Source organism: Notothenia rossii (genome assembly GCF_949606895.1).
Source record: "Notothenia rossii genome assembly, chromosome: 3".
Taxonomy (NCBI): Eukaryota; Metazoa; Chordata; class Actinopteri; order Perciformes; family Nototheniidae; genus Notothenia; species Notothenia rossii.
Genome location: NC_136901.1, coordinates 60,303,638 through 60,326,250, shown reverse-complemented (window position 1 = coordinate 60,326,250; position 22,613 = coordinate 60,303,638). Strand labels below are relative to the sequence as shown.

Sequence of the window (22,613 nt, the reverse complement as noted above, 5' to 3'; positions counted from 1 at the left end):
TTTTAACATTGGTCATATGGTGGTACTTGGAGAGCCAACTATTTTCTCAGGTGGTACTTGGTGTAAAAAGGTTGAGAACCACTGCTCTAACCTATTATTGTGATACTCATGTTAATATCTAATTATCACACCCTCGAGTTACCCTCTGCAAATAAAATACTTCATGGTCTTTCCATTGTTGTCTTTTGTAGGTCACACAACCCTTTGAACTAATCAGGATGGATTTGATTGGGAAGCTGGCAATAACCAAACATGGGTACCAGTATGTCTGTGTCATGATAGATTACATGACCAAATGGGCCCTGGCATACCCTCTCAGGACTAAATCAGCGGAAGAAGTGACCGGGTGCATTCTGAAATTCTTCTATCAATTTGAAGCACCAAAAAGAATCCTCACAGATCAAGGCAGAGAATTTGTCAATGCCGTAAGTGTTTCTTAATAAAGGCTTAACATCTGTCATGAATAATCTATGTTTACTTAATTTAAGTCTTATTTAAGACATTTGAATTTATTTTACACAATGCAATTATAATTAGTTTTGAGGAAGTCATTTCATGTTTTGTTCCACCAATTTTCAGATCAATACCCGGGTCTGCGAGGTTCTACAGATCAAAAGAAGTCTGTATTCACCATATCATCCTCAGACCAATGGATTAGTGGAGAGGTTGAATTGTACAATACAGAGGTGAGCAGAGAGTCTGTGTTCATTCATGCCCTGTTCCATTATTAGAAGCAGCAAGAAGTACCTGTCATAAAGATAAAATATTTATTTAAGTTTTGCTTGACTTTAATTGTTATGAACACATATTTTGTAAGTTTAAAAAGATAATACAGCTTATTCAATAGAAATAGAATGTTATAGAAACCTCTGTGTCTTCATGTCAGAATTATAGGTACTTCAATCTCATCTGATCATTTTTTTTTTCTTTTTTTCTGAGCACAAATTGGTCGGACAGAGGCCAGAGACGTGGAATGAGCACCTGGATGCAGTAATGTTTGGTCTTCGGACAAAAAAGCAGATGACCACTAAATGTTCTCCCTATTTCCTCATGTTTGGGAGAGAAGCTCGCTAACCATCGGAGGTGCCAGACCCCTACATGGTTGGTTAACCTATATACAGTACATCGAGTCCAATCTAATCAAGGCTATGTGTGCATTCTTACATTTTTACCTTGACCTTTTTTATGAAATATATTTTCTGTAATATACTAGTTTGTCACCAGCGAGTTTCTGTGTCATCTCTGTCAAATGACAGTAATGTATTTCTACAACTTTTTGCAAAGGTTGATGGTAGTGTGGAGGATGTTGTGGGCCAAGAGAGTTTGACAGAGAAAATCCTGCACCTGGAAGACACTCGGAAGGAAGCCAGGGAGGATGTGACAAGGGCCCAGGAAAAAAAAAGGCAACGCCTGAATTCTAGCGGTAAGACCATTTTTAAGGTTGGCGACAAAGTTTGGAGGCATAACAAGCGCAGCCAGCAGAGGAAGGGAGACAAGTTGGAGCCCAATTTCTTGGTCCATTTACTATTAAAAGCCTTCAGGGAAAAAGTACAGACCTGCAGGGGGAAAAAGGGGCCATCATACATAAAGTCAATATAGATCACTTGAAAAATTGTAAAGAGAAGGGCCTAAGAATCCCACAGAAAATGAAGGATGTCGCAAAACCAATGACAAGACCATCGGTTTGCTGGAGAACCTCCATCCTCACCAGTGCGGCCTGCCCCAGGACCTGCAATAGCTACACCTCCATCCTCACCAGTGCCGCCTGCCCCAGGGCCTGCAGTAGCTACACCTACACCTCCATCCTCACTAGTTCCGCCTGCCCCAGGACCTGCAGTAGCTACACCTACACCTCCATCCTCACTAGTGCCGCCTGCCCCAGGGCCTGCAGTAGCTACACCTACACCTCCATCCTCACTAGTTCCGCCTGCCCCAGGACCTGCAGTAGCTACACCTACACCTCCATCCTCACCAGTGCTGCCTGCCCCAGGACCAGCTACAACCACCCAGATCCAGACTCTACCAGGCAAAAGTAAGAAATGTTTACACACCTGCTTGTTCTCCTACTTGGAATGCTTTACAGGCTAGTGGTATTTATTCATGTTATTCATATGTTGCCTTTTTTTTGTATTGTTCTTGCAGTTGTGAAAGACGCTTGGGCAGGGAATGAGAGCCATGTTCTGGTGTCCAAAATTGGTCCTTATAAAATATACTACTGGGACATAAAGCAAATTGGTCCAGACATGGAGCTTGAGAGTGAGGTATGATCTTTTCAGCATTTTAAATTAAATGAATGGCACTTATACAGAATGTGTTGGTCTTAAATGTTATTCTTTATATTAAAGATATGTACATATGCCCATAGTGCATTAACAGGCATTGTAGGTGCAGTACATATTCCTTGCTGTTCTTTTATAACATTGATGAACCTCTTTTATATTATTTTTTTACAGGTAATAAATGCATACCTTGCTGTCAAAGTCAACAATTTCAACAAGGAGAACCCCAGAGGACAGAGAGCCACCTTCATTGACACATTTGAGATGTCAACAATTTGGAACAACGGCACATCAAGGCTCAAAGTTAGTTGTTGATAATTACCTATCCCACCCATGTCAATAAGTGAAACAAAAGTTGTAAAGTGTTTTTTAAATATATATTTCAGATTGATCCATTGGATTATGATGTCATCTTGGGGATCGTCAATGATCACCACCACTGGACATTAACGGTGAGTGGAATCAAGGCATTAGTAAATACAAATTCCTGTAATCTCCCTGTGAGTAAAATAAAAACATTGTTGTTCTTTCCTCCCGTAATTTGTTCTGTCTTAACAATTAATTAATATCACATATGCAATAGGTACTATTATAAATCTTACTGTTCTTTTACAAAAACTAATATAATGCATGAAGAATATTGAGGGTGGTCAGGGTGGTTGGAGTGGTAGAGGGATTTTCCACAATGCATACTTTTTAACATATTAAAAATCTACTCTCATGACATGATTGTATAGGTTACGTATCCAGGCCAAAAGAGGTGCCAGTTCTTGGATCCATTAGGGGATTCCGCTGTCAAAGTTAAAAGGTGCACGGGGATAATAAGGTAGATTTGAAGTACTGTTTTTCAGCTGTCACCATCTACTATACATTGTAGATAGAATACAACAGATGTAAACATGACAATTATATATTCTTTCCACAACTCAGAAGGTTCTTAAAAAGTAAAGTGCAACTCACCCCCTCACCCCCAGCAACCAGATGGCACCTCATGTGGGGTGTTTGCCTTAAAGGTAAGCTACAAAACCAAGTTACACTTTGCTTTGAAAGAGCTTACATGTAAACAGCTAGTGTAACGTACACACATTTCCGTCTTCCTTGGTAACACAACTCTATTGACTCAATTTTCTTTGCAATAATATTTTTTAAAACATTTCCTTTCATTTCACTGAAGTTTGCTGAAAGCATTTTGAGCACAGAAGATGATATCTCCTTCGCAACCACCAAACAGGCTATTGCAGAGCACAGATGGAACATAGCCACAACTCTGATCCACCAAACTGGTGTGTTTACTTTTGCTAGCAGATGTATTGTAAATAAAATGTTTCCCTAAATGTATTTGTCTAAACGTATGTTCTTTTTAGGGATACACTGAAAAGCTGAATAGGTTAGACAAGATTTTAAATATACAACCGCAATAAAAAATTAACTCGTATCTCACAGCAAAATAGGTGGTTGATTCAGTCAAATATGTACTGCATATATATTGATTGTCATTTCTTGTGCCAACTGTTTTTGTTAACAGATGACCTTAGCGCTATCTGTTGCTATTGTGCTGGCCAGAGGGACGAGTACACATACTGGGTAAAAATTATATTGACATACAATCATGTTAATTATAGATTTGTAATAACTGAAACAACAAAAATGCTGTTTTTCCCTGCTATCATTATGGTATGAACTGAAAATATTAAACACAATGCAATTGTTTTTTTCATAGATCGCCTGTGATGTGTGTAACCGGTGGTTCCACCATGATTGTGTGGGTAGACCCCCTACACACAGAACATACATTTGTGGTGGGTGCATATAAAATCCCCAACAGCTGCCTAATATATAAGAGAGCCCCTCTTTAGGCAAACAGTTTATTTGCAGGGTGTGTGGCATCCTTCATGATGCAGGAGTCCTTTTTCCTGCACCTGCCGTCTCTGTTATGTGCCCTCCAAGGTATTTAAGGGAAGGGACCACCTTAACAGCTGCTCCTTGGATATAAAGGGGATTGTAGTGCCTGACTTTCTTAAGTCCCCAATCATCTTTGTTTTGCAAGTGTTGATGGACACGTTATTTGTTTTGAACCAGACCTCAAGGAATGTATGTAAAGTTGTTTTATTTAATGTGATAATGATGCAGTGCTTTCAAGAAAAAATAAAAATAACTAAGTACATTTCACCTTTGTTTTTTATTTCATGTTTCCAGGGGGGAAAAATGAGGACATACAGTGAGGCAACAAAGTATTTAGTCAGCCACCAATTGTGCAAATTTCATCCTAGGTATACCTCAACTATGAGAGAAAAAATGAGAAACAAAAATCCAGAAAATCACTGTATGATTTTTAAAGAATTTATTTACAAATTATGGTGGAAAATAAGTATTTGGTCAATAACAAAAGTTCATCTCAATACTTTGTTATATACCCTTTGTTGGCAATGACAGAGGTCAAACGTTTTCTGTAAGTCTTCACAAGGTTTTCACACACTGTTGCTGGTATTTTGGCCCATTCCTCCATGCAGATCTCCTCTAGAGCAGTGATGTTTTGGGGCTGTCGCTGGGCAACACGGACTTTCAACTCCCTCCAAAGATTTTCTATGGGGTTGAGATCTGGAGACTGGCTAGGCCACTCCAGGACCTTGAAATGCTTCTTACGAAGCCACTCCTACGTTGCCCGGGCGGTGTGTTTAGGATCATTGTCATGCTGAAAGACCCAGCCACGTTTCATCTTCAATGCCCTTGCTGATGGAAGGAGGTTGTCACTCAAAATCTCACGATACATGGCCCCATTCATTCTTTCCTTTACACGGATCAGTCGTCCTGGTCCCTTTGCAGAAAAACATCCCCAAAGCATGATGTTTCCACCCCCATGTTTCACAGTAGGTCTGGTGTTCTTTGGATGCAACTCAGCATTCTTTCTCCTCCAAACACGTCTAGTTGAGTTTTTACCAAAAAGTTCTATTTTGGTTTCATCTGACCATATGACATTCTCCCAATCCTCTTCTGGATCATCTAAATGCTCTCTAGCAAACTTCAGACGGGCCTGGACATGTACTGGCTTAAGCAGGGGGACACGTCTGGCACTGCAGGATTTGAGTCCCTGGCGGCGTAGTGTGTTACTGATGGTAGCCTTTGTTACTTTGGTCCCAGCTCTCTGCAGGTCATTGACTAGGTCCCCCCGTGTGGTTCTGGGATTTTTGCTCACCGTTCTTGTGATCATTTTGACCCCACGGGGTGAGATCTTGCGTGGAGCCCCAGATCGAGGGAGATTATCAGTGGTCTTGTATGTCTTCCAATTGCTCCCACAGTTGATTTCTTCACACCAAGCTGCTTACCTATTGCAGATTCAGTCTTCCCAGCCTGGTGCAGGTCTACAATTTTGTTTCTGGTGTCCTTCGACAGCTCTTTGGTCTTGGCCATAGTGGAGTTTGGAGTGTGACTGTTTGAGGTTGTGGAGAGGTATCTTTTATACTGATAATGAGTTCAAACAGGTGCCATTAATACAGTTAACAAGTGGAGGACAGAGGAGGCTCTTAAAGAAGAAGTTACAGGTCTGTGAGAGCCAGAAATCTTGTTTGTTTGTAGGTGACCAAATACTTATTTTACCAAGGAATTTACCAATTAATTCATTAAAAATCCTACAATGTGATTTCCTGGATTCTTTCCCCCCATTTTGTCTCTCATAGTTGAAGTATACCTAGGATGAAAAGTACAGGCCTCTTTCATCTTTTTAAGTGAGAGAACTTGCACAATTGGTGGCTGACTAAATACTTTTTTGCCCCACTGTACATATTAATAATTATGATGTGGAGTAATGACTTGGTCAGCATGCAAATACAACATCTTAATCTTCCTCAGGATAGAAAGTCTGCTCTGCCTGATATGGAAGCCCCTCTTTAGTTTGTTATCTGCTGGGCCCAGAGTAAAATGCTTTGGTGAGCATAAACTAGAGGGGAACAAGCAACACCAGTGTGATTTTATCAGTCTATAACTAACCTGGACAAAGGCCCAGAGTAAAATGCTTTTGTGAGCACACACTAGAGGGGAACAGCCAACACCAGTGTGATTTTGGTGATGTTGTGACTCTCCTGGACAAAGTTGTAGGGGGGGTGAAACCAGTTTGAACAAATTATCTTTTAGGCTTGATTGAAAATAACACATTGTCTGACATTATCATATATGTTATATCATTACTGTCATATACAGTGGGGCAACAAAGTATTTAGTCAGCCACCAATTGTGCAAGTTCTCCCACTTAAAAAGATGAGAGAGGCCTGTAATTTTCATCCTAGGTATACCTCAACTATGAGAGACAAAATGAGAAACAAAATCCAGAAAATCACATTGTCTGATTTTTAAAGAATTTATTTGCAATTGATGGTGGAAAATAAGTATTTGGTCAATAACAAAAGTTCATCTCAATACTTTGTTATATACCCTTTGTTGGCAATGACAGAGGTCAAACGTTTTCTGTAAGTCTTCACAAGGTTTTCACACACTCTTGCTGGTATTTTGGCCCATTCCTCCATGCAGATCTCCTCTAGAGCAGTGATGTTTTGGGGCTGTCGCTGGGCAACACGGACTTTCAACTCCCTCCAAAGATTTTCTATGGGGTTGAGATCTGGAGACTGGCTAGGCCACACCAGGACCTTGAAATGCTTCTTACGAAGCCACTCCTTCGTTGCCCGGCCGGTGTGTTTGGGATCATTGTCATGCTGAAAGATCCAGCCACGTTTCATCTTCAATGCCCTTGCTGATGGAAGGAGGTTATCACTCAAAATCAGGTGTCTTTTATACTGATAACGAGTTCAAACAGGTGCCATTAATTCAGTTAACAAGTGGAGGACAGAGGAGGCTCTTAAAGAAGAAGTTACAGGTCTGTGAGAGCCAGAAATCTTGTTTGTTTGTAGGTGACCAAATACTTATTTTACCGAGGAATTGACTAATTCATTCATTAAAAATCCTACAATTTGATTTCCTGGATTCTTTCCCCCCATTCCGTCTCTCATAGTTGAAGTGTACCTAGGATGAAAAGTACAGGCCTCTCTCATCTTTTTAAGTGGGAGAACTTGCACAATTGGTGGCTGACTAAATACTTTTTTGCCCCACTGTAATTGCTTACTATTCGTGGTTATCAAGTATCAGACACTTAAACAACAGCGAAGGTTTTAAGAAATAGGACTATACTGACAAATTATCCTGTCATTGTCTGTTCTGTAGGAAGGAGGAACATAACAGAGTGGGACTACACTTAAAAACTGAAGTTTGTTCCAATACGAAGATTGTGACAGATTTGAAAAGTGTCCTTAAAACGAGCCTCCTCGCAATTGTATGCACATTATTTATTCAGCCGTTTGCTGTTTAATCTGATGGGAAATATATCATTCAAAAGAGAGAAAAAAGCGTATTAAACTAGACGAACGCTCAATACAGGCGATGACGTCACGTTTGCGCATCCCCGCGAACAGGGCTTCAATCTACGGCAAGGCTTCAACCTACGGCACAACACCGGGGCTTAGCCCCGGACAGCCCCGGTCCAATTTAACCCTGGGGTATTTGTGAGGGAGCTCCTATATGGCATTACCCAGCTGAAGCTCACCAAAGTTTAATATATTTCATAGTTCAAAGTTTTGTCAATTGTTTTGTTTATTGGTCAAATACTGGTTTCTAATGGTTTCTGAGGAGTTTTACTGGAATGAAAGAGCACAGAGTCTACAGAAGCAACAAAGCAGCATACTGCATTAAACCTGACCTTCACAGAGAGGTTGAAGTTCATGTGGAGAGGAGGCTTCAGTAGTCTGCCTGCACTCTGTTTAGTTTTGCTATCTTACAATCAATCTAGTAAATGTGAGGTAAAGTGTGTTGCCAATGTAACCGGTTAGAACTCAAAGTTGCGATGAGGTCTTAAAATGTATGGAAAGGGTCTTAAAAAAGGTCTTAAAAGGTATTACATTTGACTTCAGGATTCCTGCATATACCCTGGTAATATAGTTGGTCTGTTCCATGAGGCTGATAATGTCAATCTTTTTTATTTCTGTATCTTATATCGAATAATTTAAATGGAGCTCCTGAATTATCCATTTTCACAAAACAAAGGGTTGCATATACAAGCCTGTTCAACACTATTTATTATCAAGAAATAAAAGGGTTTAGAGTCATTCAGAATTTTCTAGAAAAATAAGATGCTAACCTGTTACAGAGCATCATTGGGTTTAAAAATGATAACTTGACTGTCAAATGGTAGGTCAATAGATCAGATGCTCAATATAGTGTATACAGGAATGTTTAATTCTAAAAACCTCTCGTAAATAAATATGTAATTAAGGGATCTGTTATACCATGTGTAATCAGGAGCATTATTGCCATGTCTTGTGTCAATAACAGCAACGTTTGCTTTAATGGCTGATTGAACATTTATGGTGTGTTGATGATTTATTTATTGTTCTTACTTATCTTCATAGTCTTTATTTCTGAGACAAAAGCAATGTTACTGTCCTGTAGGGGAAATAAAGTTTACCCCACTTTATACATTAACTTTTTGTCTTGTCTATATGTATTTTCTATATATTTCACAGCTCGTGTGTGTGATCCCCTGCAGGCTCCCTGCAGCTACTGCTCTGTCCTGCAGGGGGCTCTGTGAGCTGGAGCTGGTGGAGGGAAGGGAAGAGCTGAGTGGAGTCTTTGGCTGTCAGTGCACCAGAGGAACCTCTAGGTGTCGCCCATTATGTAGATGTTAAGAGAGCAATCATCCAGTTTTTGTGGAAATGCTTCTCATACGAACAGGAGCATTTTGCACAAATTGTACACTGACAAGATTTGACTTCTTACTTCAATAAGACGTAAGCAGTGTTGGATAAACCACTTATAAAATGTATGGAGCTTTTACTCATAGATAATCTGTCAACCAACGTAATTGTACAGCACCTTCATACAGGCAAAGGTGGGAGAAGCACTCAGATCATAAATAAAAGTAGAAGTACCACATTGTAGTAATATTCTGTTACATTAAAAGTCCTGCATTCAAAATGTTACTCAAGTAAAAGTAGAAAAGTATTAGCATCAAAATATAGTTGAAGTAACAACAGTAAAAGTAGTCATTGTGCAGATTGGTCCATTTCAGAATAATAGATATGATATGTTTTATAATGATTGATCATGAAAGTGTTCTCAAAGCTGGTAGAGGTGCAGCTAGTTTGAATGACTTTGTATACTGCAGGGTAGCTTGTGGATTTACTCCAGGTGGAACTAAAGTCTGATTTAACACTTGATTATATTTCACATCAATCATCCACATCTGTAAAGTAACTAAAGGTATTAAATACATGTAGTGGAGTCAAAGTAAACCATTTACCTCTGACTTGAAGTGGTGTAAAATTACAAATATCACAAAATTGAAATACTCAAGTAAAGTACAAGCCCCTCAAAATTGTACTTAAGTACAGTACTTTAGTAAATCTATGTGGTTACTTTATACCACTGGTTAGTGCAGTTCAGTGCTTCACATGAGACTGATTAGCAGAACGTAAGATAGAAAAAGTGAAACACGTGCACATGACATTATATTGATAGAAATATTTTAGATAGAAACACAATATTAAATTAAAAGCTATGATAAACAGTAATATAGCCAAAATGCTTGGCACAAAACTAATAACATAGGATATCATTTTCAAACTTAGATACATTTTACAAAATTAGTACAATTTAATAAATATACTTATAAATAATTCTTAATCAAAGGCCAGCTTGAAATAATTGTTTTTTGGTTTAAATGTAATCATTTCAGCATCAGCTCTCAGATCCTCAGACAGAAACTCAAATCTGACTCACAGAGGTTTCAGTCCCACACTTTGGAACAACTATCAGGTCTTACTGTATACGTATGTGTGATCAGGAGACACAGACACTTATGCACACAGTGGAATGAGATCCCTCCATTAAAAGTATGTTGTGAGCCACTCATTTCCTCTTAATGTTAACTCCTTTTCACTTGGTTGTTGCATGTTGCAGCCTGTCTTTCTAATATAAACGATTGTTTCTTACATTTTGTGGGTTTGATGCCTAAAGAAAGACCGAAATAAAGTTCTCTGACAGTGTAGAATCATTCTAACCTCCGTTTACATGAGACAATCCATGAAGACCCAATTTACCTCCTTTTGGAGTGAACTTTTGTTCATGTAAGATCATGATACCAAAGGGTAAACCTTTTTCTTTTTGGTAATCCAATACATGAAATACTGTTAAACCTCCCTGTGCCGCAGCAAAATATGACCCACAGTCAGACGCAAGTAATGTTTGTGTTTTATTTGTGTACTGTCCCCATCCCCAGAATAATCCACAGACACATGTCCATTAATTCATTAATATATTCATGTATACACATCATAGTGATAAATAAAAAAGAACCACAATACAAAAGACAATTAAAATATGTAGAATGTAAATCGCATGTCAAAGTCTTGATTCAACGTTTTGGTAATCAACATGCATTAAAAATATAAAAATAGAATTTTATGTTAAGTTTATATACACTTTTTTTTTTATAAATATAAGTATACAAATGTATTTTTAAAATACAAAGATAAATACAGTCACATAGTGTACATTGTGTACCAAACCAGCAATTACAAACCATTTTTGGGATAATTAGCATTCACAAAACACAGTTATTACATTAGAAATGTTAAAACTTTAACGACAATTGCAGGTATTTTTTCTGTCCATCTTTTGCCACCTCACTGCCCCTCACTTTCAATCTGAAGTAAAGAAAGCAGACGTGGGTGGTGAATAAATAAAGAGGATGAGAATGAAACAGGAAGTCTAGCTCTGCCGGACGTCCTGCAGGAGTTTGTTGATCTCTGCCACCAGCTCGCTGGCGTCCACCAGCTCGTGCCTGCTGTCGCAGCGTCTGCCCTGCAGGGGGGCGCGCCCCGAGTCGAAGTCATCCTCCTCGTAGTTCTCCGGGATCTCCTCCATGGCCGGGAGCCATTTGGAGGAGGGGCAGAGCGCCACCGCCACCGGGGCGGGTGAGGGGTGCACCAGAGTGGGGCTGACCAGTGCCGTGAGGAGGGGGCTGCTATGGGGTTTGGGTGTGTGGCCACTGTTCTGGGGGCTGTTTTTCGGGGCCTGTGTGCCCTTGTGGCCACTCTGGGAGCTGAGCTTGGTGCTGGGTTTGAGGGTGTGGTAGCTTCCCCCCTGGTGGGGGCCGGATGGCCCAATGCTGCTGCCCGGGTTCTGGAAGTGGGTGTTGGCGGCCCAGGCTGCTACGCCCTGCTGGTGGACGGAGGGGTTGGGCTTCCCAGGAAGATGGCCCCTCCTGCGGTCTAAAGATCCAGTCATCGGTACCCCCACCCCGCTGAGACCAGTCCCCTTCTGGTTCTCGTTGACCTGGATGTAGGAATCCAGCCCCTGGGGTAACAGCCGCTGGAACACACTGCTCATCTCCGACAGCAGAGAGGTGGTCCCACACAAGTCTTCATCTCCGGCCTCGCCCACACAAGCCCCCCCCTCCACCTCTTCTCTGTCTTCCTCACCCCCCAAGTCCTTGCCGAAGGTGGAGAAGCTTTGGTTCCGGTTGGGGCTGGTGTCGGTGCAGGGCTGCGGGCTCTTTTCCTGGGAGGGGTCGCATGCTTGGTGGGATTCTTCCCCTGGGATGTAGAGGTTGCTGCGGTAGTCAGAGGATGAGGCGGGGGAGGCCAGGGGGGGCATCCAGCACTGATCTGAGTGACCCAGCACACGGCACTCTTCTGTGCACAGCCTCATAGCTGGGGAGAGGGAATAAATATCATAAGTAATCAGAATACTGAGCTGTGATTCAGGGAGGAGCACACATCCTCACATTCAAGGAAGAAAACCCCCAGAGTCTGTACTTTTGGTTAATTACACAACTAAAACAATAATTGCCTAATTGTTTCAGCTGTATTTACACTTTAAGTTGGTTCAGCAATTGTTTATGTTTTGTATGTGCTATGCAGGTGTATGTGAGCCTTTAAAGTGACAACTCGTGACAAGGAACTGCAAAAATTCGTCATGATTTCCAAAAAGGTGGAAACAAATGGACTGGGCAAAGTCTGGGGACTTGGCTTTGGAACTAGAAGGTCCCAGAAAGTCCAAGTGCTACAATGGTGTCCCTGAGCAAGGCACCGTTCCCTACACTGCTCCCCGGGGGCCGTACATGATCACAGCCCTGAAACTAGGATGGGTAAAATGCAGAGGCCTTCTAAAAGTCCCCTCTGTGGGATGAATAAAGGTATTCTGACTAGTGAAAACAGTGGATCTCAATATTTGTTGATTTTAGACCAACTATCATATCAAATTCTTCTTATATGGACGGAGTAAATTATTCTACCACGCTGTGCTTAAAAGCCCATTAACAGCCATTATCCTGTATCTTCTTGTTTTTTATGTTTATGTTCATGTTAGAAGAAAAACAACTATAAATATGTTAAAGGAGGAGCTGCAGAGCTAAAGCTTGCCTGCTCTCCTCAGGTGTCTCTGCTGCTGTCTCTGGAAACATGGTGGAACTAGGCACTAATGAGTCTGAAAGGCTCTCTGCAGGAGGCGGCCTTTTACAGTACCTCCAATGTATTTACCACAGAGACAATTCAGCAAGGCCGATCAATGCCTATTGCCCATTCAGAATTACTCCTCCTCTAAAAGCCCTGCATTTTTCCCTTTCAAGTCGATCTTTTCAATATTAAATCTTCAAATAGAAAATCTCTGAAGAATAAATTAGACAAATCAAATATGCCAACTTAAAGCCTTCATTAAAGGAGTGCAGCGCTTTTCAGTTGTGCTATTGAGGGACTTCATTATCCCCTCATTAACATGAAAGGAACATTTATTATACATCTTAGAGCAGATGAAAAGTGCATTTGGGTGCACTGAAAGAGAAGAAAACAGTGTGGGCCCGGCTGATTGGCTGCCCTGCTGATGAAAGGGTGAAAATTAAAGATTTAACCCAAATGATTTGAGTGTAAAAAAGAAGAAGAAACAAGAACATTAAGTGAAACCTGCCTGCCTGACTGTAATATCAATTCAGCTGACTGATTCACAAAATTACGCAAATTCTACTTTAGTTTAGAGTTTGAGGAGGAAGACTAGCTTAGCATTCAGACGCCAAGCAGGGATAACAGAAGTCTGCTAAATCCTTTAAAGTTCCCTAATGAGCATCTTATATCTTGTGTTTGATCAGACCGAATAACAAATTTAAAAAACAATCTGAAGCTATTCGCCCAGATTAAGTTTCAGCACATTTGACTGTTTATGTTTTATTTAAAAAGGGGGGTACAGTGTATTCATTATAAGCTTTAGAGGTTTAGGGGGTATATTTTTAAAGGATTAGCTGTTTCCCCTGCTGCCAGTGTTTTTATTAAGCTAGGCTAACCACATTGTGACTCCAGAGGCCTGTACTACGAAGCCGGATTTTCGCTTAGCGAGGTAACTTCAGGGTAAATTCTGGGTTTCCGGTCCTACGACGCTGGTTTACTTCTTACCGAGGTAGATCTCCACGGTAACTTATGCTGAACGGCAAACCTGCTCCAGATAAGAGATCAAGTCAGTGAAAGCACCGCCTGCTGACCAATCAGAGCTCAGTGTGCGTAGTTTAAAGAGATCAAGTCATACTACAGGAGAAAGGAAATACAGAAAAACTGCCGTTGCAGGAAAGACGGCCGGCAAAAATTAACTGTCTGTTTGAACGTGAACATTTATAGAATATCACCTCCCACCTTCAGAGCAATCTGACTATTATAACATTAGCGTTAAGAAAGCTTACTTAAATATCTGCCACAACATAAGTAACCGGATCAGAGTAACATTACGTAGTGCAGACGTCGATGTGTGTCCCATTATCATTCATATCACATCATATCACATCATAATGTATCATATATTTACTTATCTGAGTCAGCTTCTTGAGCTGTATCTGGCCGTGCAACACTTACAGTGTCACATACTGCATGCAGAAGTATTATTTTGAGGAACACATTAAGTTGACGAAACACTCGAGTCAAATGTAATTAAAGTCTGATCCACTCATGTCTTAGGCGGGGGGCAGTGATATCATAAAACTGTTAATGTACACATTTTTTTTACCAGCTGTTCTGTATTCACCTTGCAGGTACAGCTTTGTGGCTTTTATACTGGATTAAGTGTTTAAGTCATGGATGTTTAAAGTTTAACTTCTTCATATTTGTCTAATATTAGTTTACTTTTGATTCATGAAGTATGGCACTGCGCTGTCAGTATGCTTGGCCATGTTTGTGATTGGTCAAATGTTGCTAACCCCGCCCCTTTCACGTGAACGCGCTCTCAGCCGGGGGGGAGAAACCCTGGCTTGAGTTACCGAGTTGATAACCAGCGTCGTAGGACCGCTTAGCGAGATCGTGTTTGTTTTGGGTTAGTTAAGCCAGATAACTCAAACATATGTTGAACTGGATTCGTAGTACAGGCCTCAGCTCTGTACCTCATACACTGACAGGAAAGTCATATAGATCTTCTCATATCTCTCTCAGAAAGAAAATAAATAAATAAATCTAAAAAGCAGACTATGGAGTGTATTAGTTGGATTTCATATTACTTTAAGCATTTGAGAATGAGTGTTGTATAGCTTCAACTCTGGAGGCACATTTTATTGTGCATAAAATCTTCTGCATCCAGACAGGGTGCAAACAAAGAGTTTCTACCTCGTTCTTCCCTGAGCTGAGAGGGCTACCATACCCAGCCATAATGACAGGGCAGCGACTAAACGCTGCTCCAAATCATCCACGGTGCAGTGGACAGGGGGCGGGAGGCGGGGTGAGCATGCAGGAGGAGAAAGGTGAGCTTTGAGATGTAATTATGCTCTTCAGGGCTTAATCACTAGTGCAACTCCATAGCAACTATTCGTCACATGGCAATTAAAAGCCTGAAAGTGAAGGCTTGAATGTTGGGAAAAGGAGATTGACTAACGAGCAGAGCTACGGAGGACGGGAGGGAGGAGGTGTTAGTGATGAGATTGTCTGCCCGTCTGGCTGATTTTAATTGGGATGTAGCTCAAACGCAGTGTGGAGTGATGGCTGTGTGGGAAGCTGGCTGGAAAGAAGCGGGAGCTCTGGGAGGAGAGGGGGTGAGATAAAAGAGTCTGCAGAGACCTGTGTGACGTTACTGGAGACAGGCTGAGACACCAATGTGTGCAGAGTTTGCTCAGTAGGTACAATATTTCTGAATCGGTAGGGTCAATCAATGTTTAACAAGTGCTCAAAGTTGGTCCTTCTTAACTCCACTGTGGAGAAGGGAGAAACTCCATGCACTTAAACAGTAGGGAGAAGAGATGGGTGGCTGTGCAAGAGGATGAGAGGAGCTATCTGGAGCGATAGCTCAATAACTTAGTGACAGTGAGGTGGAGCTCAGTGTGTTCATGCACAAACCTCCAATGCACATGCAGCTTCTGTTAATGTTAATAGAGGCATGCCAAAAGAGTTCAAACTGTGTTTTCGTAACAGGCAGCAAATCAATAGTAATGAATGGCACTCGCTCTTTGGAAATGCAGTTTGTCAACCTGTGTATGGATCACACTTCTCATTGTGTGTGTAAGTGTTGTCACCTGGGGGGTATACTACGAAGTAGGATTTTCGCTTAGCCGGCTAACTTCAGGGAAAACTCTGGGTTTCCGGTCCTACGAAGCTGGTTCTCTTTTTAGCGGGCTAGATCTCCATGGTAACTTATGCTGTGCGGCTAACCTGGTCGGGAGCAGGTTAGGTTGCAGGCTAAGAGATCAACTCAGTGAAAGCACTGCCTGCTGACCGATCAGAGCTCAGTGTGCAGAGTTTAAAGCGATCAAGTCATATTACAGGAGAACGGAAATACAGAAAAGCTGCCGTTGCAGGAAAGACGGCCGGCAAAAATCACCGACTGTGTGAACGTGAACATTGATAGAATATCACCTCCCACCTTCAGAGCAATCTGACTATTAAAACATTAGCGTTAAGAAAGCTTACTTAAATATCTGCCACAACATAAGTAACCGGATCAGAGTAACATTAAGTACAGTCCGCGGCATATCACATCATAATGTATCATATATTTCCTTATCTGAGTCAGCTGAGCCGTATCTGGCCGTGCAACACTCACAGTGTCACATACTGTATGCAGAAGTATTATTTTAAGCAACACATTAAGTTGACGAAACACTCGAGACAAATGTAATTAAAGTCAGATCCACTCGTGTCTTAGACGGGGCAGTGATATCATAAACCTGTTAATGTACGCATTCAAACACTTTTCTTTTACCAGCTGTATTCACCTTGGAGGAGCAACTATGTGGCTTTTATCCTGGATAAAGTGTTTAAGTCATGGATGTTTAAAGTTTAACTTCTTCACATGTCTAATATTATAGTTGACTTTTCATTCAGGAAGTATGACGCTGTGCTGTCAGTACGCTTCTCCATGTTTGTGATTGGTCGAATGCTCCAAATACCACCCCTTTCATGTGAACGCGCACCTAACTAGATAGAGCACGGCTGGCTTGAGCGATCCACTTGATAACCCGTGTCGTAGTACCGTTTAGCGAGAGCGCGTATGTTTTGGATTAGGCCAACCGGCTAACTCAAACATATCCAGGTTAGGTTGAACCAGCTTCGTAGTTTACCCCCCAGGTCATGTGGATTTGTGGATCCTGTTGCAATACGTTTTAAAATATATATAGAGGGTGCTCTAGAAGCAATTTTTTGATTCACATGTTCAGATTTCTTTCAAATATAATATATTAATCATTTGCTAATACGTAAGCCTTACATTGAGTTATCTGCATCCCAAAATGTGTTGCTTCTCTATGGGCTTAGATTTGTCTCATAAATATTTGTGTGAACATAAAAAATGTTTGTGTGCAAATATGTGATTTGTAAATGTATAACACCATCCACAAATGCATTTAAAAGATTTGCAAACTCACAAATAAATTTGCAAATGTAAAACGGATCTGCAAATACACTAAATATTTTCACAAATAAAAAAAAGATCTGTGAATACTCTAATTAATTTACAAATAAACAAAAGGAATTTGTGAATATCTCTCTAACATTGACAACTTTCGATCAGGCATTTGTGAATCCATTTTGTATTTGTCGACCAAAAATGCGCTTGTGGATCTCAAATCTCTGCTTGTGGATCGTTTTTTTACACACACAGAGTTTTGAGACAAACTTTCCGCCGGTCTCGACCGAAATCTGCTCGTGTCACTCGGTTATTTTTGGAAACCACGCGATGGCCTGCTGATGATGACATTTCCAGATTTCAAGGTTTCAAAGTCAGAGCATGATGGTTTGTTTAATTTGCCGTTTTTGTATTACTTTAATGAACAGCAGTACGTTAGGTACATTCTTTATCACCATCATGTTAGTGATAGTTAGTTTGTGTTCGTTTATTTGTTCAATACAGACTATATCGAGCACATTCGTATGCATTGATGTTGAAGTGCTTAGGCTACGCCACTTTCAGGTCCCGGGGGGATACAGCTGGCAGCGATTAGCCCCAGAGATAACTCTTTCTTCATATTTTTTGTGTATTTATTCAAGCAGGTCAAAGTTACAAGGCACTTCTTATTAATCGGCATAGTTTTACCTTACCAGTGCAGTGGTAAGGTTATCTGTAGAAAAGCACCGTATTTAGGTCAGCCTTCACAGTGAGGCTACATTAAATGTTGTAATATTCATCGTGTACTTTCTACTGTTTATGTATATTCCTGTTTATTGCTTTTATTTGTATTTAATTGTATTATGTTATTACTTGTTTTCCACACATTTCCCAATTTGCCTACCTACCTACCATTGGGAAATGTGTGGGAAAAGGTGGAAAACAAGTATAAACATAATACAATTAAATACAACTAAAAGCAATACACAGGAAGTGTATATTCACAGTATACACAATGAATATTACAACATTTAATGTAGCTTTACTGTGAAGGCTAACCTAAATACGGTACTTTTCTACAGATAACCTTACCACTGCACTGGTAAGGTTAAACTAGGCTGATTAATAAGATTTGAAGTGCTTTGTAACTTTGACCCGCTTGAATGAATTCACAAAAAATATGAAGAAAGAGTTATCTCTGGGGCTAACCGCTGCCAGCTGTATCCCCCCGGGATCCGAAAGTGGCGTAGCCTAAGGCTTAGGCTCGTGTTATTTTCGGAAACCACGTGTGCTTTCCGAAAATAACACGAGCAGATTTCGGTCGAGACCGGCGGAAAGTTTGTCACAAAACTCTGTGTGTGTAAAAAGACGATCCATAAGCAGAGATTTGAGATCCACAAGCAGAGATTTGAGATCCACAAGCAGAGATTTGAGATCCACAAGCAGAGATTTGAGATCCACAAGCGCATTTTTGTTTGACAAATACAAAATTGATTCACAAATGCCTGATCGAAAGTTGTCAATGTTAAAGAGATATTCACAAATTCCTTTTGTTTATTTGTAAATTCATTATAGTGTTCACAGATCTTTTTTTAATTTGTGAAAATATTTAGCGTATTTGCAGATCCGTTTTACATTTGCACATTTATTTGTGAGTTTGCAAATCTTTTAAATGCATTTGTGGATGGTGTTATACATTTACAAATCACATATTTACCCATAAATTATTTTATCAAATATTTATGAGACAAATCTAAGCCCATACTTCTCCATATCTTACATAAGAATACACTATACTCTTGTTGGGTTAGAGACGTCTCCTGGGGTGTGGCAAATTGTCATTGATATGTTGATTTATAAAGATATTGATTAATTAGTTATATGTCAAACTGTTCAGTAGATTAATCAATAATGAGAATAACTGTGCTCAAATGTTCCTGATTAGTAAATTCTTTGTTATGGTTTTATTTATTGATTGTTTTCTTTTGAAAACCCACAATGCATGAATATTTAATCAACTGACTCCTTGTAAACTGCTGACAGTGGGAACATTGGTGCGACCAGATGATGGACAATGATGAGGTATGAAGGTGTTGTGGTGGATGGGGGGGCCAGGGGTGTACCTGCATGCGTTCTGTGCTGGCCATCAGGGGCATATATCTCAGTAAAGCCCTCACCAAGGAGCCTGTCCATGGGGGACTCCCGGCCAGGCTCGTAGTCGCTGTCCCCCGCCTCACTGTCCCCCCGCCCGCTGTCCTTCAGACTGAACTTATCCATCTCATTCAGCGCGTATCTGCAGAGAGACAGGCAGGCCATCAGACATTTATCACAGAGGGCTGGAAACACATTGGCAATAAGATTATCAAACATTTAGGGAAATGCCATGTGCCAGAGTGCGCTCTGCAAAAGAGGTTTTACATAAAATTATGTAAATATGAAGTTATTGAGCATACAGTTTGATACTAAACCCTAAACCTACTGGGTATGGGTTTCAGGAAATATGTGAAATGGTGACAACAGACAAATTCATGTGGCAATAATTGTAAGGGGTACAAAAGAGCATCCCTAAATGTTGACCATACTCTCTCTGCCGTGTCTGATAACAATGGCTTAGTTTGACGCATAGTTTTGTGTGTGTGCATTACCTGTAGCTCCTGGTGTATTTGTTGCCTCTGAAGCTGGGTCGTGGCTGGTACTGGCCCTGATGGAGCATGGACAGAAGCTGTGAGACTTGCTACAATCCCAAGAGGAAAAAAAAAAAGACAGAAAAGGAAAGAAAGACAAAAATAAAAGGAAACAATGAGGAGGGGGAAATGAATGGAGTCCAAACAAGCAAGGCCACAAGACAATGTTGGGGGGGGGGGGGTTAGGGGAAGTGGTAGGGGATGACATGACATTGCAACATGCTATTGAATGTTATGGTAAAAAAAAACATGACACATAGAGCTAAATGTAACTTAATATGGTATACATTCAGAGCAAATAATGAAAAATAGATAACAAATGTGCATGGTCAAGTATTTTGGACAAATGTGTTGCATTATGGGTAGGTTTTTAAATATGCATTACACATATTGCTGTGTGTTTATGACAGATCATCTATTTCTGAAGAAAGAAGCTAAAGAGCAATTGTCTTACCTCTACAGGAGGCGTGGCGTGGGCCAGCTCTAGGGCAAAGTTCTCCGCCACGTGATTGGAGGAGATGGTGACCAGGCTGTTGAGGGACTGGCGGCTGTGGTGGCTCTGCCTGCTCCCCAGGGTGCCTCTGTCGGGGGCGGGGGGAGGCTGATGGGGAGCGAGGGTGGGCTCTCACAGGCAGAGTCCCATTGACCGTGGGGACCAGGGTGATGTCCGCCTTGTGGATCTGCCTGGCGGGCTTCTTGGGGTGGTTCTGGTAGCTGCTCTCAGCCACACGGCAGTTGTAGTTGTGTCTCGGATCTTTCTTCTCACGGTTGCAGCGAGCAGTGGCAAACATCACCATGACGATGAGTAGCAGAGCACAAACAGCGCCCAGAGAAATGATGACGATGAGGGAGAGATCCAGCTGGGCCTGACTGGAGCCTGTGGGGTAGAGGGGGGGCAGGATGTCCATGTTCTCCTGCAGCGACAGCCTGAAGAGGGCCCCTGTGGCCAGGCGGATGGTGCCCCTGTCTTGCACCTCCACCCTGATTTCCATCACTTCCCGTGGAGCCTGTTCCAGGCTAGCATTGGTTCTGAGCTCACAGCGCCTGGCGTCCATCACAAAGAGCCTGTCCTCGTTGCCACCGACGATGGCACAGCTAATCTCTCCGTTGGTGCCGGTGTCGCGGTCTGTGACTTTGAGCACCGTGATCAGCTGACCAGGTGATGCATACTTCCACACGGACAGCTCGGCGGTGTGATTCCGGAGGGAGGGGGAGTGGATTATGGGCGGGTTGTCGTTTTCATCCAGAACAGTCAAGAGGACCGTGGTGTTGGTGGACAGCACTGGGTTCCCCCCGTCACGGGCCTGAACGGTGAAGGCGATCCGACTGACGTCTTCATGGTCAAAACTGCGTAAGGCATAGATGGCGCCATTAGAAGGGTCAATGGTGACATAGGTGGAGATGGGGCTCCCCTGAACCAGAGCGTCTACGATGCTGTAGGTAATCTGGCCATTGGTGCCCAGATCTGGATCTGAGGCACCAGGGTCATGAGGTATGCTCCAGGAGAGTTGTTTTCTGATTTAAAGACCTCGTAGCGGCTCTTTTCAAAACGTGGGGATTGTCGTTTTCATCCAACACCTGAACGGTGAAGTGTTTGATGGTGGAGAGGCTGGGGGAGCCCCGGTCCTCTGCTATGACGGTCAGACTGTACTCTGACCTCTTCTCCCGGTCCAGCGATACATTAGTGAGGATCATGTAGTTCTTCTCGTAGGTCTTCTGGAGTCTGAAGTGTCCATGGCCGTGCAGCCGGCACACCACCTCCCCATTCAGCCCAGCGTCGCTGTCATCAACACGAACCAGAGCTATGAAGGTGTCCACTGGGGCCCCCTCTGAAATGTAGGCCACTTCCTCTTTGCCAGGCGTCATCAGGTTGATGTTTATCTCTGGTTTGTTGTCATTTACATCCACCACTTTAACAACAATTTTGCAAAGTCCAGGGATGGAATTAGGGCCCTGGTCCTGAGCTTGAACATCCAGCTCATAGGAAGCAGTGCTTTCAAAGTCCACTTTTTTAATAAGGGTAATGTGGCCACTTTCTGGGTTTATCTAAAGGTTTCCAAGATCTTTGGTGAGACATGGCTGCTGAACGCGTATACTATTTTCCCATTAGTGCCCTCATCTGGATCTGTGGCGTTTAAATCAATGATTAGAGTCCCTAGGGGACAGTTTTCCAGAAAATTGATCATATAAGCCTGCTCATCAAAGACTGGGCTGTTGTCGTTGGAATCCGAGATGCTGATCTTGACCAAAGTTGAGCCAGACTTTGGAGGAACACCATTATCGGAGGCCGTTAGCTGGAGCTGGTAGTTTTGTTGCACCTCCCGGTCCAGGTCCCTCATCACCACCAGCTCTGCGTACTTGGCCCATCCGTCCGTGTCCTCACCTCGATCTTAAAGAAGTTATTGGGTGTAAGGGAATATGTGTTCAGGGAGTTTTCCCCGACGTCCGCATCCACTGCGCCGTCCAGCGGGATGCGGGTCCCCACGGATGCGCTTTCCGAGATCTCAATAGGGACAATGGCGCGGGAGAAGTGGGGGGAATTGTCGTTGATGTCAAGAACCTCCACTTCCACATGGAACAGCTGCAGGTACTCCGTGGGAGTGTGACCACATCAAATTCAATCGAGCAGTTCACATTTTTCTCACAAAGCTTCTCACGGTCGATTTTGGTGCCAATGCTGATCTCCCCGTCCTCCTCCCGGACAGAGAGGAACGGCGTACTCCCTCGTTGCATTGCGCGGAACCGAAAGGTCAGGGAACCCGGTAATTTT

At 42.0% G+C, this 22,613-nt stretch overlaps 2 protein-coding genes across 3 annotated transcripts; one reads left to right on the top strand and one right to left on the bottom strand.

The window, feature by feature from the left end:
- The first annotated feature begins 840 nt into the window (after window positions 1-840).
- LOC307034432 (uncharacterized protein) lies at window positions 841-9,366 on the top strand. Of its 2 annotated transcripts, XR_013806899.1 has the most exons (9): window positions 841-1,101; window positions 1,285-2,032; window positions 2,143-2,261; window positions 2,454-2,582; window positions 2,666-2,731; window positions 3,017-3,105; window positions 3,210-3,292; window positions 3,454-3,562; window positions 8,843-9,366. XR_013806899.1 is itself a non-coding variant. In XM_079673277.1 (8 exons), the coding sequence occupies exons 3-8, from the start codon at window positions 2,244-2,246 to the stop codon at window positions 3,459-3,461; spliced, it is 393 nt and encodes a 130-aa protein (XP_079529403.1). In that variant the 5' UTR covers window positions 841-1,101; window positions 1,285-2,032; window positions 2,143-2,243; the 3' UTR covers window positions 3,462-3,582. The 2 variants fall into 2 exon arrangements, 1 of the variants encoding a protein (XP_079529403.1); XM_079673277.1 differs by lacking the exon at window positions 8,843-9,366 and having other exon boundaries at window positions 3,454-3,582.
- Window positions 9,367-10,551: 1,185 nt separating this feature from the next.
- On the bottom strand, window positions 10,552-22,606 carry LOC307033795 (protocadherin-18-like). Its single transcript, XM_079672422.1, is given in 10 exon segments — window positions 10,552-12,031; window positions 19,283-19,452; window positions 19,805-19,893; window positions 20,298-20,439; window positions 20,441-21,323; window positions 21,326-21,400; window positions 21,403-21,888; window positions 21,891-22,221; window positions 22,224-22,444; window positions 22,447-22,606. Coding segments are annotated over 10 exon segments (3,471 nt in total). The 5' UTR covers window positions 22,577-22,606; the 3' UTR covers window positions 10,552-11,087.
- Between the last annotated feature and the right edge of the window lie 7 nt (window positions 22,607-22,613).